The 14206-nt window shown below is 34.5% G+C and overlaps 1 protein-coding gene across 1 annotated transcript in view; it reads right to left on the bottom strand.

The window, feature by feature from the left end:
- Positions 1-377: 377 nt before the first annotated feature.
- Positions 378-14206, bottom strand: part of pik3r2 (phosphoinositide-3-kinase, regulatory subunit 2 (beta)) — a 58472-nt gene continuing 44643 nt past the window's right edge. The window contains exons 14-16 of the mRNA XM_056475763.1: positions 12050-12121; positions 10893-11066; positions 378-7718 (exon numbers count right to left, since the gene is read on the bottom strand). Of these exons, the coding sequence (XP_056331738.1) occupies positions 7529-7718; positions 10893-11066; positions 12050-12121 (436 nt within the window). The 3' untranslated portion in view covers positions 378-7528. The remainder of the gene's footprint in view (positions 7719-10892; positions 11067-12049; positions 12122-14206) is intronic.

The raw sequence follows: 14206 nt of genomic DNA, 5'->3' as shown, positions 1-14206 counted from the left end.
AGTAAACTAAAACGGGTTTAGAACAAATTAAGGGTGAGCAAATGATAACAAAGTAGGTCAATAGGTTAATTATCACAAACAAAACAAGGAACTAAAGCATGGCGTTATTCTTACAGTTGTATTCGTACAGATGTAACCAGAAATAAAACTTTATTTGGCTACTCAAATTCCCCTTCACTGGGAAAATGATGGTAATAAATAGGTTAATTCTCACTAACAAAAACAAGGAAACTACCGCTGTATCCTAGCATGAAACTTGAAAGAAAAAACACTGGCACAACAAGCTCCAGGGTCACAGTACTTTCTGCTGCTTCAGCATGACAAACCCTTTAAAAACAGCAGATCACAAGACCAAACTGATGACACAGACGAGAAGGTGCAATAGACTCAATATCCTTTTATTGTCTTAAAAATAATTCCATCTACCTATTAAAAGAGCCATATCTCTGTAATGCTTGTGTACCTGTTTTTGAGAGACAAACAACACTGATGCAAACTGTACACTGAAAAAGAAAGAATCTGCACCCAAAACAAATCCGACAGAACAGAACAAGTCAAAGCATATAGAAGTATGTACATAAAGTTTGCGCACACACACACATACACACACTCCTCCAGTAGAAATGTACTGGGTAACAAACAGTGCTCCCCGTCCTCCATGTCTAATGGCACTTAATTTGCCCTCATAAACAGGGTCAGGTAAGGTAGAATTTAGTTTAAAGCGGTGAAGGGTTGATAGTGATTATGTTATGACCACAATATGCATGGAAAATGTGTTTCGTACTAATAATAAAGCAAACATCTGACTATTAAACGGTTGGCCCTGCTATATCTTACTATTTAGCCTCTTTCCTGCTATGAAAATAAGGAAGGGGAAAAATGAACTGCTAATTTTAGTTTTCGCGCTAGCCAAACCTGCATAAGGAAGTGAGATGGCCATCAGTATACAAGTCAAAACCTTTCATTCGGGACTTTTTCGTCCCTGTGTAACTTGAAACCTAATCAAAAGAAAATATGTCTGCATCTGAAAGCTTTGGCATCTGACTTGTTGCTCTTATCAGGCAATGAGCACGAGCAGCTTTTGCTCAGAAAGACACTTCAAAAGAAAACGTCCTGAAAACTGATTTTTGGAAGACTTTATCATATTACATTAATGATCTACAATAAAATATAGAAAGTTTAAGATAAGCAAGCAAACGTTTAATCACTAAAATACTCATTTTCCACTAAAAAGACATCACAAATGGGATAAGTTGGTAAAAAATATATATATATATTTTATGAACAAACTAACTCGCATATGGCATTTGAAGTTGAATTCATCTCAGGAGACAGAATGTGAGATGCGACAGAAAAAAACAAGAAAAAAATAAGTTATTGCAACTTTTCTACTCACATTTTTGACTTTTCTGATCATTTATTTTTAGCAATTTAGTGCTTTAACCCTTTGACTGCCCCACCAAGAATAAAAAAAAACTGGATCGCATTTCTTAACGCCTAATGTTGCTAGTTAACACACTTAATGCATTTTTTTCAACACATCCCATCATTTCTAAAATATCAACCTCTTCCAAATGGATATGTCGGTTTATTGTAAAAGTACCGGAATTAATACATATACTATAAAAAATATGAAGTGTAAGACCAATTTATTGAAAAACAATCAAAATAAAACATTTTTGAATGCTAAATCATCTTTATTTTTTGAAGTATGCCATAAAATATTCCCATTTAACATGTTTTCGTGTTTTTTTTTTTTTTTTTACAATAAAACCAAAATCAAGTGTAGTAGTAACAGAATTATGTTTGTTTTTTTGTAAACCAGCAATGCTGTGTGTGTAAACCATTATTTAAAACAGTCATCCTCTAAATGACTTTAACAATCATTATTTAAAACAGTCAAAATATGGTCAACCGTTTGGTAGAGCAGGCAGGTAAGAGGTTAAACACCACAATAGCAAAAGAATTCAAGGATTTTAAACTTTTTTCAAATTTATATCAGTTATTTTTTCTCAAAATTTGCATATCGCAAATGAAAATGATGTATATATTCTTTTACAATTGAGTTTTTCAAACAATTCTCTTCAACACAATCAACACACTAAGACGTGTCTGGTTGACTCTTTATGTTGCCTATCTGAGCTTTCAGATGCAGCCAATATCAGCAATGTGTGTATATAAAAGCAGTATAAAGTTGGCCAACCTGCTCTGAACTACACTTATATATAGAAGCCTGTTCCCACCACTGAATTATAAAAAATTTAATTAAATAAATAAAAAAATTTATAAAGTCAGAACTCTGAATTCTGACTTATAAATTCGCAATTCCAAGTTATAAAGTCAGAATTTAACATTTTAAAGTTAGAATTCAGAGTTTGAAGTCAATTCCAAATTTTAAAATCAGAATTCAGAGTTTTAAAGCCAGATTTACGAGTTTTAAAGTGGAAATTCTGAGTTATTCCAGGTTATAAAGTCAGAATTCCGAGTTATAAAGTCAATTCCAAATTTCTAAGTCAGAATTCCGAGTTTTAAAGTCAGGATTTCGAGTTTTAAAGTCAGGATTCCGAGTTATAAAGTCAGAATTCTAAGTTTTAAAGTCAGAATTCAGAGTTTTAAAGCCATAATTACGAGTTTTAAAGTCAGAATTCCGAGTTTTAAAGTCAGGATTGTGAGTTATTCTGAGTTATAATGTCAGAATTCTGAGTTTTAAAGTCAGAATTTCGAGTTATTTTGAGTTATAAAGTCAGACATCCGAGTTTTATAGTCAGAATTCCGAGTTTTAAAGTCAGAATTCTGACTTTATAAATTCGGAGTTCTGATTTTTTCATTTTGCTTTATTTTATGTTTTTATTAGTCAGTGGCAGAAACAGGCTTCCATACTTATGAACTAAAAAACCTCTTATTTAAAAGATGTGGGGATAGGGAGCACCATTTAAAGTGAACACAGAAGAAAAACAAAATGGTCAAGTTTAAAAGAACAGAGGCACAAATAAATGACAAGAAACCCTGTCTGACAAAGCAGACAGAGCATGTCTGAAAATACATCTTCTATTTGGTTAATCAGATACTGTAAACATTTGTAACTGTACTGAATGGAAGAGAAATATTCAAGCTAGCTTATCGTTGAATCCGTAAGGTCGTTACTTACAATGAAAAATAAAAACAAAACATCGACATACAACTATAGTCTCTCTTTAATAAGGAGTTAAAGAAAAAAACGAAACGAAGAACAGACCCACTTCGGCATGATCATAACACCTTATGACACTACAGGCCTGTAACTAAAATGTGTACCTAGCCTATTTCTGTTGCTCATAAAGGCTGTCAAGCTTCATTAACTGTCACTCATAATCAACTCAAGATGTGCTTGTATAGTGCATTTAGAGGATTTCACTCCACTGCTTTATTAACTCATCCAGCACTCTGGCTCATTCTCTGTGCTCTCGACGTCAATCAGTCAGAACGTTCAAGGAATCATAACCAGTGTCTCTGCTCTCTCTCTACGCTACCATAGCAAAACAACTTCATCCTATAGTGATAGGACAAAATCTGGAGGATACCAACAAACACGTTACGCTGTAAAACAAAGCAGCCTGCGCCAGTTGAAAGTCTGTTGTGGTTTTATAACCAAGATTATCAAAAAGGAGGATGTCGAAAGCAAAGGTTTAATATACTAAATATGGGCTAGTGTCAAGTTTCAAGGTTTCTGCTGGGTTCACACCAAATGCGGAATTAAGTATTCACGCAAGTAAATTACATGCAAAGTCAATGCAAATGGAGGCAAATGGGGTATATGCATAAAGACATTTAATTTTCAGTAAGCCAGCTCAAGCACTTCTGGTGAACTGTCATGCCATTAAAACATTGCAGCGTTTAATATCTGATTTCTTCAAAAATCAACGATCTTCACTGCCTGATTAATATACAATATAAAGTGGGTCTCAGACTGTTCTGTGCCATGCTACAATAATATGACAGTATTTTCAATGGAGTTTCTTGCCGCATTATCTTTCCTCTCTTTTTACAGCGGAACGCTATAAGTCTATCTAACTCCTTTAATTACATTACAACATCGATGCTGCAAAGGGAACCTTACAAACTTAATAGTCACATTAACCTTTTACCAGAGGTTTATTGGTGGCTGAAAAACACCAGCTCTGCATATACTCAATTCTTACCGCAAGGCGTGAATGATGTGAATGTGCGACAAATTTGCTGCAAGCATGCAGAATTCGCCTTGATCTCATTTACCACACAAGTTAAAAAAATTGCGAGAGGGGAAAACATCCTCCGAGTAAACAAGAGCAAGTGACAGTGTTCTGCATTTAGTGCGAACCAAGCATCAGTTTTAATGTAAATTTACCTTACTAAAATGAATATAGCAGTTTTTTTTATATCGGCTAAAATGTATAAAAGCCTGTTCACACTAACATGAATGTTCAGAACAGAAATTTAGGCTGATATTCATGTTTTCATTGTTCCATACCAATGTATTTAAGAAACGCAAAAGTGCTGAATGACAATGCAGTTTAAATCTCTGACAGTAGATGGCGTTTACAGAAAAGCCATAGAAATACAGTGGTTACCCATGTGTATTTATTATTATGGAGGTCTAGCTCATAGATCTGTCTTTAAAAGTTTGTAGTTTTATAAAACAGTGGTGGCCAACTGTAGTCAACTTAGTCAGCTGTATTTGTAGTGCAGTAGGTAAGATATATTCACACAAGACTTGCAATGTATCCTAAAGAATTTATCCCAAATGTAAAAATACCTAATACACAACATCTAATGCAGATTTCAAGTGGGTGGTCTTTTAATTCAGCTGAAAGTCATGCTAATCATCTATAAACCACATGTCTTCATGTGATATGAAGTCACCGGCCAAAGTTTACCAAACCTCAACTTTGGAACTCAGCTAAATTTGCATGAGTTTGCGTTTCCACTGTGCAAATGTGTCAATGGAAGGACTGTGAGACTGCATGTTTCAGTCTAAAAAAATGCATTACAGAGACTTGAAATGTTTCTCACTTCGAACACTCATCCTCATGTCAACAGGCTTTAAATATAAGCTTGTAAAATGGATGAAAAGGGTAACTCAAACGAACTAGTAAAGTGCATACTGGTTAAGACCTTATTTAATGCATAAAAGCTAAAGTTTTATAGGTCCTTACATTTATCACGCAGTATTCTCTAACTTGACACTCCCAATGAAGTCATAATTAGCGTTTTATTATAATGTAACAGAACGTGTTTGACTAGATTATCATCCTTTTTTAGAAAAAACTGCATTGTTGTAAAAGTATTTAGTATAATTTTGCCCTTGCGTAACTTGTTGCTTATAACTGATTGTAAAGCTTTACTGTATATAGCTATGGAATAATTAAGAGACCTGTTGTTTCTATGGATTTACTGAATTTATTAGGTATGTCATTGAGCAAAATGTTAATATTTGATATTAAGTTTGATAACAAACTTTTAAATACAAATATTGTCATTTAGCGCATTTATTTTTCCAAAAAAATGACAGAAATTATGTTTTACCCAATCACAAAAATGCATTTTACTCAAACAACACAATTATAAATCCAAGAAATCCAGAGAACAGTTGAGCGATCTCTTATTTTTTGTGTAACTATACACACAAACCTATTGAGTAAGCAAAGCATTCTGTACTGCCCCAACCTTAGGAAGGCTCCTCATAGGGCAGAAGGCACTTTTTAAACTCTTTACTCTCCAAAACTCTTCACATTTAATCACTGATTCTTAGCAAGCAAAACGCTATCTGATTCACGATTGCTCATCAAAAATCAAAAATGAAATATATATAGTTGTTTTAAATCAAGCTGACTGTATGATACACACCCAGTGTACCATCTGACTATGAATAACAGCACAAGCCGAGATGGAAGAATGACACATTAAGGGGAGTACAGTTACAAAAACGCTCCCAACAACATTAGGATTCATTTACTACCACAATACATCAACTTCCACCTCATCATTTCCTCAAAAATCTGAATTCAGATCCACGTTTGATCGAGCGAGTCAAAGCGAGTGGAAGCTCCTGTGCGCGGCGTTGCTTTGGATCACCTTTGTTCTGTGCTGGATCTTAACAGTTCGCTATAGCTCTGCATCGTTCTCACATTACAAGAGTTACAAAAATAAAGCACCAAAAAGCACCAATACCAGCCCACAGAAACCACTGAAGGATTAGTTCACTTACAGAATGAAAAACTGCCGATGATATACTCACCTCATTGTCTTGCAAGATGTTATATTGTTTCTCTCTTTGGCTCAGAGGAAGACATGCAGAATTTTTCTCAATTTAATAAACTTCTATGCTCAGTTGTTTGAACTTCCTAACTGCAGTTTCACCTCAATTTCACACATTATGACTAAACAAAGGGTGCCAATGTGATCGTGCGCTTCAACGTGCAAAAAGGCACACATTAAAGTGTCATTTAAGAATAAAACAAATGCCTCAGGCTTGGTGACTTTGCAACAAAAACTGGTTCATTAAGATTGCCACACATATTTTTGTTTTGTCTGTGCTAGTTGTTTGGGGTTTGGTGTATACCAGCACTTAAGGGTCTTACCAAGTCAAAACAATTGCAATTTTCCAAAAAAAGAAGAGCCTTTGTGTTTAAAGTACATACATTTTCCTCTTTTAAAAAAGAAAATAATGATCATTTTGCTAGGTAAGATGCTATTCCTCAGGCTGTGATCATGTAAAGCCCTTTGAAACTGCAATTTAAGAACCACTGATCACCACAGAAGAATCCATGTCCTCCACAAAAACCTCAAGTTCTCTTTGACTGAAGAAATCAATTCTTGGATGAAAAGGAGTGATTAAAACATCAGGAAATTGTCATTCAAGAAGTGAACTAATCCTTTAGATGCCAGACTTCAGCTCTGTGTGGAAACATCTCACAGAAGAGCACGCAATTGCTGATGGCTATTTATTCTGAGCATGGCATCTAAGCTTAAAAGAGGCAAATTAGAACCTAAAAGGACTTCAGTATCCCTCAAGCACGTCTGATAAAAAAAAGAAAAGCTTGGTTTCACATCTTCTATAAGACAACTCACATAAAGAGGAATCTACTCGTATGATTGGCAGAAGCAAACTACTAAACGAACACACAGTGACGGAACAGCTATAAGATTGACTATCAACAGCTGCATCTTTCAGTTCATTCCTCATCTCATCCTGGCCTCCATTCCAATCAGAAACATCTAGGACTGCCACACTAGTTTGAGCGTTTGTGGAATCGTGTGACGCTCTACATCTCGTGTTGGGACGTCAAATACAGAGAAGCTGTGATCTTACCGTAATTACTGCAGCTGACTTTGATCGATATGGAAAAACTATTGGCTTACAAAAAAGCCGTACGTTTACTTAACGATAATATACTGTGCTTATCTGTTCTCTACGATAAACATAAACGTTGAGTGTTAGTATATTTTGCTCTGTATAATGTGCTTAATCATGCTTTATATGCGTGTCCCGGGCCGTGTGGTGGCACGGTGCTCATCTAGGCTGCTGTGCGAGCACCGGGTAGGCCAGGGTTACATTCAGCGAGTCGTTGTGCTGGACCAGAGACGTGTGTTTGTAGTGCAGGACCAAGTCTTTCAAGGAGCCGTAAAGGTTGTAGGGTTCAGCAAATCCAAAACCTGTGGCCGTCTTGTAAACCACACAATGTTTGATTTCTCCTTCCACACTGTTGAAAAAAAAAAAAAAAGAGGAAGATGAGTCGAGGAGGATCTAGTTCTTGTCTAAAAAGTATTAAAAATATTATTTTCTAATTTTGTAACAGAGGTCTATTACTGAAGGTTCACACACTTTCAAGGTGAAAAAATGATTTATTATTTATTTTGTCGAATTTATACACTCACCGGCCACTTTATTAGGTACACGTCCAACTGCTCATTAATGCAAATTTCTAAATCAGCCAATCACATGGCAGCAACTTAATGCATTTTAGGCATATAGACATGGTCAAGACGATCTGCTGCAGTTCGAACAGAGCATGAGATGATTTAAGTGACTTTGAATGTGGCATGGTTGTTGGTGCCAGACGGGCTGGTCTGAGTATTTCAGAAACTGCTGATCTACTGGGATTTTCACGCATAACCATCTCTATGATTGACAGAGAATAATCTGAAAAACAGAAAATATCTAGGCAATTCTGTGGGTGCAAATTCCTTGTTGATGCCAGAGGTCAGAGGAAAATGGCCAGACTGGTTCAAGCTGATAGAAAGGCAACAGTAACTCAAATGACCACTCGGTACAACCGAGGTATGCTGAAAAGCATCTCTGAACACACAACACGTCGACCTTGAGGCGGATGGACTACAGCAGAAGACCACACTGGGAGCCTCTCCTGGCACACTTTGAGCCCATTAATACCAATTGAGCATTATGTCAAAGCCACAGCCTACCTGAGTATTGTTGCTGACCATGTCCATTCCTTTATGACCACAGTGTACCCATCTTCTGATGGCTACTTCCAGCAGGATAACGCACCATGTCATAAAGCACAAATCATCGCAGACTGGTTTCTTGAACATGACAATAAGTTCACTGTACTCAAATAGCCAGATCTCGATCCAAAAGAGCACTTTTGGGATGTGGTAGAACAGGAGATTCGCATCATGGATGTGCAGCCGACAAATCTGCAGCAACTGCGTGATGCTGTCATGTCAATGCGGACCAAAACCTCTGAGGAATATTTCTAGAACTTTGTAAATCGATTAAGGCAGTTCTAAAGGCTAAAGGAGGGCCGATCCGGTAAAATGTAGGGTGTACCTAATAAAGAGGCCACTGAGTGTACATTGTAGCATTAGCTTTTTCTCTCGGTTTTTCAAGTCCTCATCCTTTGAAAGTGCATCCCTTATAAAAATAGGTTTATTTAAATGTGCTATTAGTAGGGCTGCAAAATATATTGTTTCAGCATCGATATTGCAATGTGTGTAACGAATAGTCACATAGCAGAATATGCAAAGTTGAGAGATTACAGTTGATCAGCACAACAGTTGAGAATACCTGAGATTTGTGAAGTCATTGCAACCACACAGAGTGAAACTTTATCATTTGCATGTTTTTTCCTTTAATACTAAAGGCATTTTCAAGAGTGTTTGAAGCATTCGGGCACAAGTACAACATTTGTCATTTTAAGGAGGAATAATTTTACTGAATTATAAATACAATGAAGACTATAAAGTGTTATTTTACATTTTATCACTCAATTTCTGTACTTGTTTGACTTTTTTCTCTGTTGTAATTATTCATGCTAGCAATTTGTTTATTATACTTCATTTACACCCTTACAAAATCACCCCAATCAATCAAAATTCAAGATTTTTTCCCCAAAAAGAGCTATTCAACTCATTTGGTGAAATTGTATTCATATCACAATATATAACTCAGAACAATAAAATATCGCAATGTCTTTTCCAATATCAAGGAGCCCTAGCTAATAGTATACTTCTTTTAAACAAACAAAATAGAAAGTAATCTTTGAGTGAACTTTGTAATTACTTTATGTACTTAAAATTACTTAAAAATATACTGACAGAAAAGTTCAAAGGAACTGCTTTTATTCTAGCAGAAATAAAACAAATAAGACTTTCTACAGAAGAAAAATATTATCAGACATGCTGTGAAAATTTCCTTGCTCTGTTAAACATCATTTGGAAAATATTTTAATAAGAAAAAAGAATTCAAAAGGGGGCTAATAATTCTGACTTCAACTGTATATATATTTATAACAATGTATATATTATAATTTATAAATATATATACAGTTGAAGTCAGAATTATTAGCCCCCTTTTGAATTTTTTGAATTTTTCCCAAATGATGTTCAACAGAGCAAAGAAATTTTCACAGTATGTCTGATAATATTTTTTCTTCTGGAGAAAGTCTTATTTCTTTTATTTAGGCTAGAATAAAAGCAGTTTTTTATTTTTTATGAACCATTTTAAGGTCAATATTATTAGCCCCTTTAAGCAAATTTTTTTCAACTGTTTACAGAACAATCCATTAACATACAGTAACTTGCCCAATTACCCTAACCTGCCTAGTTAATTAATCTAGTTAAGCCTTTAAATGTCACTTTAAGCTGTAGTGTCTTCAAGTGTCTTGAAAAATATCTAGTCAAATATTATTTACTGTCAACATGGAAAAGATAAATTAAATCAGTTATTAGAAATGAGTTATTCAAACTATTATGTTTAGAAATGTGTAAACTGTGTATATATATATATATATATATATATATATATATATAGTATTTATTGGTGCTAAGAAAAAATAATCAATGTCAAAGTTGATAAAAAATCCAGTTACTTAATAAAATAAGCTATGCTACACATATTGAACAAAAGTATATCTTTATTTGATTGATTGATTAGCCAAAGAATAGGCATATTAAAAAAGATGACTAGCAAGATTTTAGGCATGATGCAGGGTACTGGATTATAAACGAACACTAATTTCACAGTGACTCTAATTTTGAAATGCATGTGATTTAAAACTTCCAGCTGCTCATTCATGGTTTGTTAATAGCGTGAATTGTGACCTAAACAAAAGTGTTACCCATATATTTTGTGACACCATTTAAAAGATTTTATTTATGTTTGATAAAACTACATTTAAAAACCTGTGTAGAACTTTCAGATTTACCACAAAAGAATCAATTTATAGCTGCCATTCATTTTGTTATCAAACTACACTGGTTCTTCTGCATGTTGTATGCGCTACAACTCTAAATTCCACGTAAACACTGCAGAAACACTGTCAGAACGTTTCAGCATGACAGATGAATTTAGTTTTGAGAATCAGGAATCTGCAGTGTGTGTAATAATGGATGGAGCAGTGCTTTTAGTAACTCACACTACAGAGCAGGCGAAAGAGCCCTTCTGGGTCTGGCTCTCTCTGATGAGGAAGGTGCCGTCGCGTTTGCCTCTCAGGAGATCCTCTGCATACGAGCGCTTGATGTCTCCAACGTACCAGGAGCACTCGTCATGATGCGCTTGATCGTCATCGTCGTCCAGCAGAGAATAGAAGCTGAAAGGTCAGACATGGAATGATTGCTATTAGCTCTGTATCTAATTTGGCATTCCGAAATATCATGATTTTACTTAATTAATGTAACTCTGCAATATAATATTATAGGTAATATAATCCTGCCTTTTGTTGTTGTTGTTTTTAAAGTTAGGTCCCCGAAGTCAATTTCATTGTGGCTTAACATACAGTATTAAACAAATAAATAAATGTCAAATACAATGAAAGACCTTTCAATTTTTTGCAGTAAAATATTAAAATACAATTAAAAATAAATAAATACATTTAAATAAGTAAAAATATATATAATTAAAAAAATTTATAAATAAACACATTAATTCAAAAGCTTTCAAACTAAAACAATCTAAAAACAATCGAAATTAAAAAAAAGTTTAGCAAATAGCTTGACAGTAAGGTCTTACAGAAATGTTTATGATTTACTGTTGCGTCGTGACGCTTTTCACACTTCTTTTGAAAAGTGTGTGTGTTAGGATGTCCAAATTATGGTCCAGATTCTCAGTGGTTCTAAACTTTATTCATAACGTCTACAATACAACTAACTAGGCTTTTTCCTAAGACTAGCTAGGTTTTGTTTTTGCATTTTCAGTTGGTGAAAAAGTGTGCTGAGGCCCTCTAGTGGTTATCATAGTGAGACTGCTCATGTGGTTGAGCGCTTTGGTACCCTCTGCATACTGACTTGAAACATTAAATCCCATCTGATTAACATGATTCAAGAACATTTTTGTAAAGTGTGGTTTGATGACAGAAAAAAGAAAATAACCCACATCGTCTGTTATAGTTCTATGATAAACAGCACAATACTGTAAGCTGTTGCTCTCAGTTTCAAAAGTGAACAAAAGAACCAGATTAAAACACCGGATGTTTATAGCAATGTGTCCACTTGTGCTCCAACTGACCAAATCGCATCTTAATCATGTTCATGCAGCAGATCTTTTATCTGCATCTCAAGGCTAAACAGAACTCACTCCTCTGATTCATTCTTTATTCCCAGCCATTCGTTGATCTTCCTTTGCCTGGTGCCTTTCTGAGTCAACCATCTGTAAAGACATAATTAGCGTTGTTAACATCAGCAGCAGTTACCGCGCAAAATTTCCTGCACAATCTGGTTTGCCAGAGCAAAAGAAATCATGTTTTGAGCTTGCAGTGATAACTGTACCACAAAATAACATCAAAAAGATGAAATTTTACATTGTGTTGTGTCTTTATATTGAAAAACTACTGAATCCCATTCACAAATAGATCTTATGAGGCCCTCTGCTCAAACAAACATACCAAACTCTGTTAAAATCATTCTAATCAATGAAGACCATGGTTTTAACATTTAAAAGTAATTTTAGTTTATTGTAGAATGTATGTATTGCGTAAGATTTAGGGCTGCACGATATTGGAAAAATCTGATATTGTGATATTTAATTTTCTGCGATAAATATTGGGATATGAACACTGTTCCACAAGATGGTTTGAATAGCACTATTTGATATTTGACAGTCTAAGGGTCTGCAGGCACAGAAATTGAATAACAACAATAGAAAAAAAATGCCTTTCCAACTTTGTTTTTTCATTTATAGTACAAATATCAAAAAATTCTTAGAGCAATTAAAAATATTGTTTTATTTTCAACGTCAGAAGAAATGTCACAATTAAGAGATTTTCCTTGAAACAAGTTAAATGATCTGCCAGTGGGGTTCGTGAGATAATATGTTTTTTGAAGACAACTGTTTTTAGAAACAATGTCAACATTTGTAAGATTATTTTTTAGCAAAAATCATATAAATTCAATTCAAATACAGTGATTAAATACAATTGCTTAACTATAATTCAGACTCAACATTGCATATCGTTGCGATGTGACGATTGCGGAAGCGCACATTGAGATATGGGTGATAAAACGATATATATTTATTGTGCAGCGCTAGTAAGAATGCATTGAATTAACCAAAGGCGACATTAAAAACCGAGGCAGAACAACTTGTACAATTTTAATCCAAAGAAAGAAAAGTTTACACACCAAAAGCAGCATATTAAAATTACTTTGTAAAGATCATGCAACACTGAAATTAAATAATAAAATAATGGGGTGTATGCAAACAGATTTTTAATTTCAGCCAGCCAGCACCATAGTTTTCTTTTCATTATAAAATTTCCACATTTAAGGTCTGATTTCTTTAAAAATCAGTGATCTTCACTACCTGATAGATATAAGACATAAAGTGGGTCTCACACACGAAAAGCAGCACTACATTAAATTCCATTTCTCCCTCACCATGTCTTTAAAATATGACTAGTTATTTTACATCAGCATTTTCAATGGAATTTTTGCGCTCGCCTACTGATTCTAATGGCACTAGAGTAATAAACGGTCTTTCATCTCATTTTATGCTTCAACAAATAAACGAATGCTTAAGTCTATTTAACTGAATGTATTGTAATTACATTACAACATCAATGCTGTAAAAGGAACCTTATGAAATTGAGATTTCACCAGAATCTCCTCACAAAATCTAACTTCAGTATCAAAGTCAAAACAACAATGGGAAAGTGAATCTCTCAGAGGAAATTTGCACAGACATTGTAAATGAGATTCACTCAACTGCAATTATTCAGTTTAAAGTGGCCATCGCCTACATTAGACAAAAGCAAAATTAGCAAAATTTTCACCAACTATAAATCCCTTATGTACTAGATGTGAAATTCAGATAGCTAATCACACACACACACGTTTTGGTCATGTTCTAAACCAAGTTCTGGCAGTTATTATTACATTTCTTTTCAAATATTTTGCATGTATCAATTGACCTTTGCCCTATTGTAGGAATATTTGGTTTAATTACAGATCCCAGTTTAGACAATAATAATAGAAGTATGATTTATTTTTCAACATTAACTGCTAGACGTCTTATTCTGCTTAAAAGGAAGGACAAATTTCCTCCAACTTTTAATAATTGGATTAGGGATCTTATGTACCACCTTACAAAGGGAAAGATTTGGTACTCCACCAAAGAATGCAGTCAAAAATGTTATCTAATTTGGCAGCCAGTGCTGACATACAGTATATAGAGCAAATGGATCCAAACTTAATATTTGCAGTTTGACCATTGTTTATTGGTTTCTCACTTTTTTTC

Source organism: Danio aesculapii, chromosome 2 (assembly GCF_903798145.1).
Source record: "Danio aesculapii chromosome 2, fDanAes4.1, whole genome shotgun sequence".
Classification (NCBI taxonomy): domain Eukaryota; kingdom Metazoa; phylum Chordata; class Actinopteri; order Cypriniformes; family Danionidae; genus Danio; species Danio aesculapii.
Note: the sequence above shows the minus strand (reverse complement) of the source record. Positions and strands in the feature narration are given on the sequence as shown.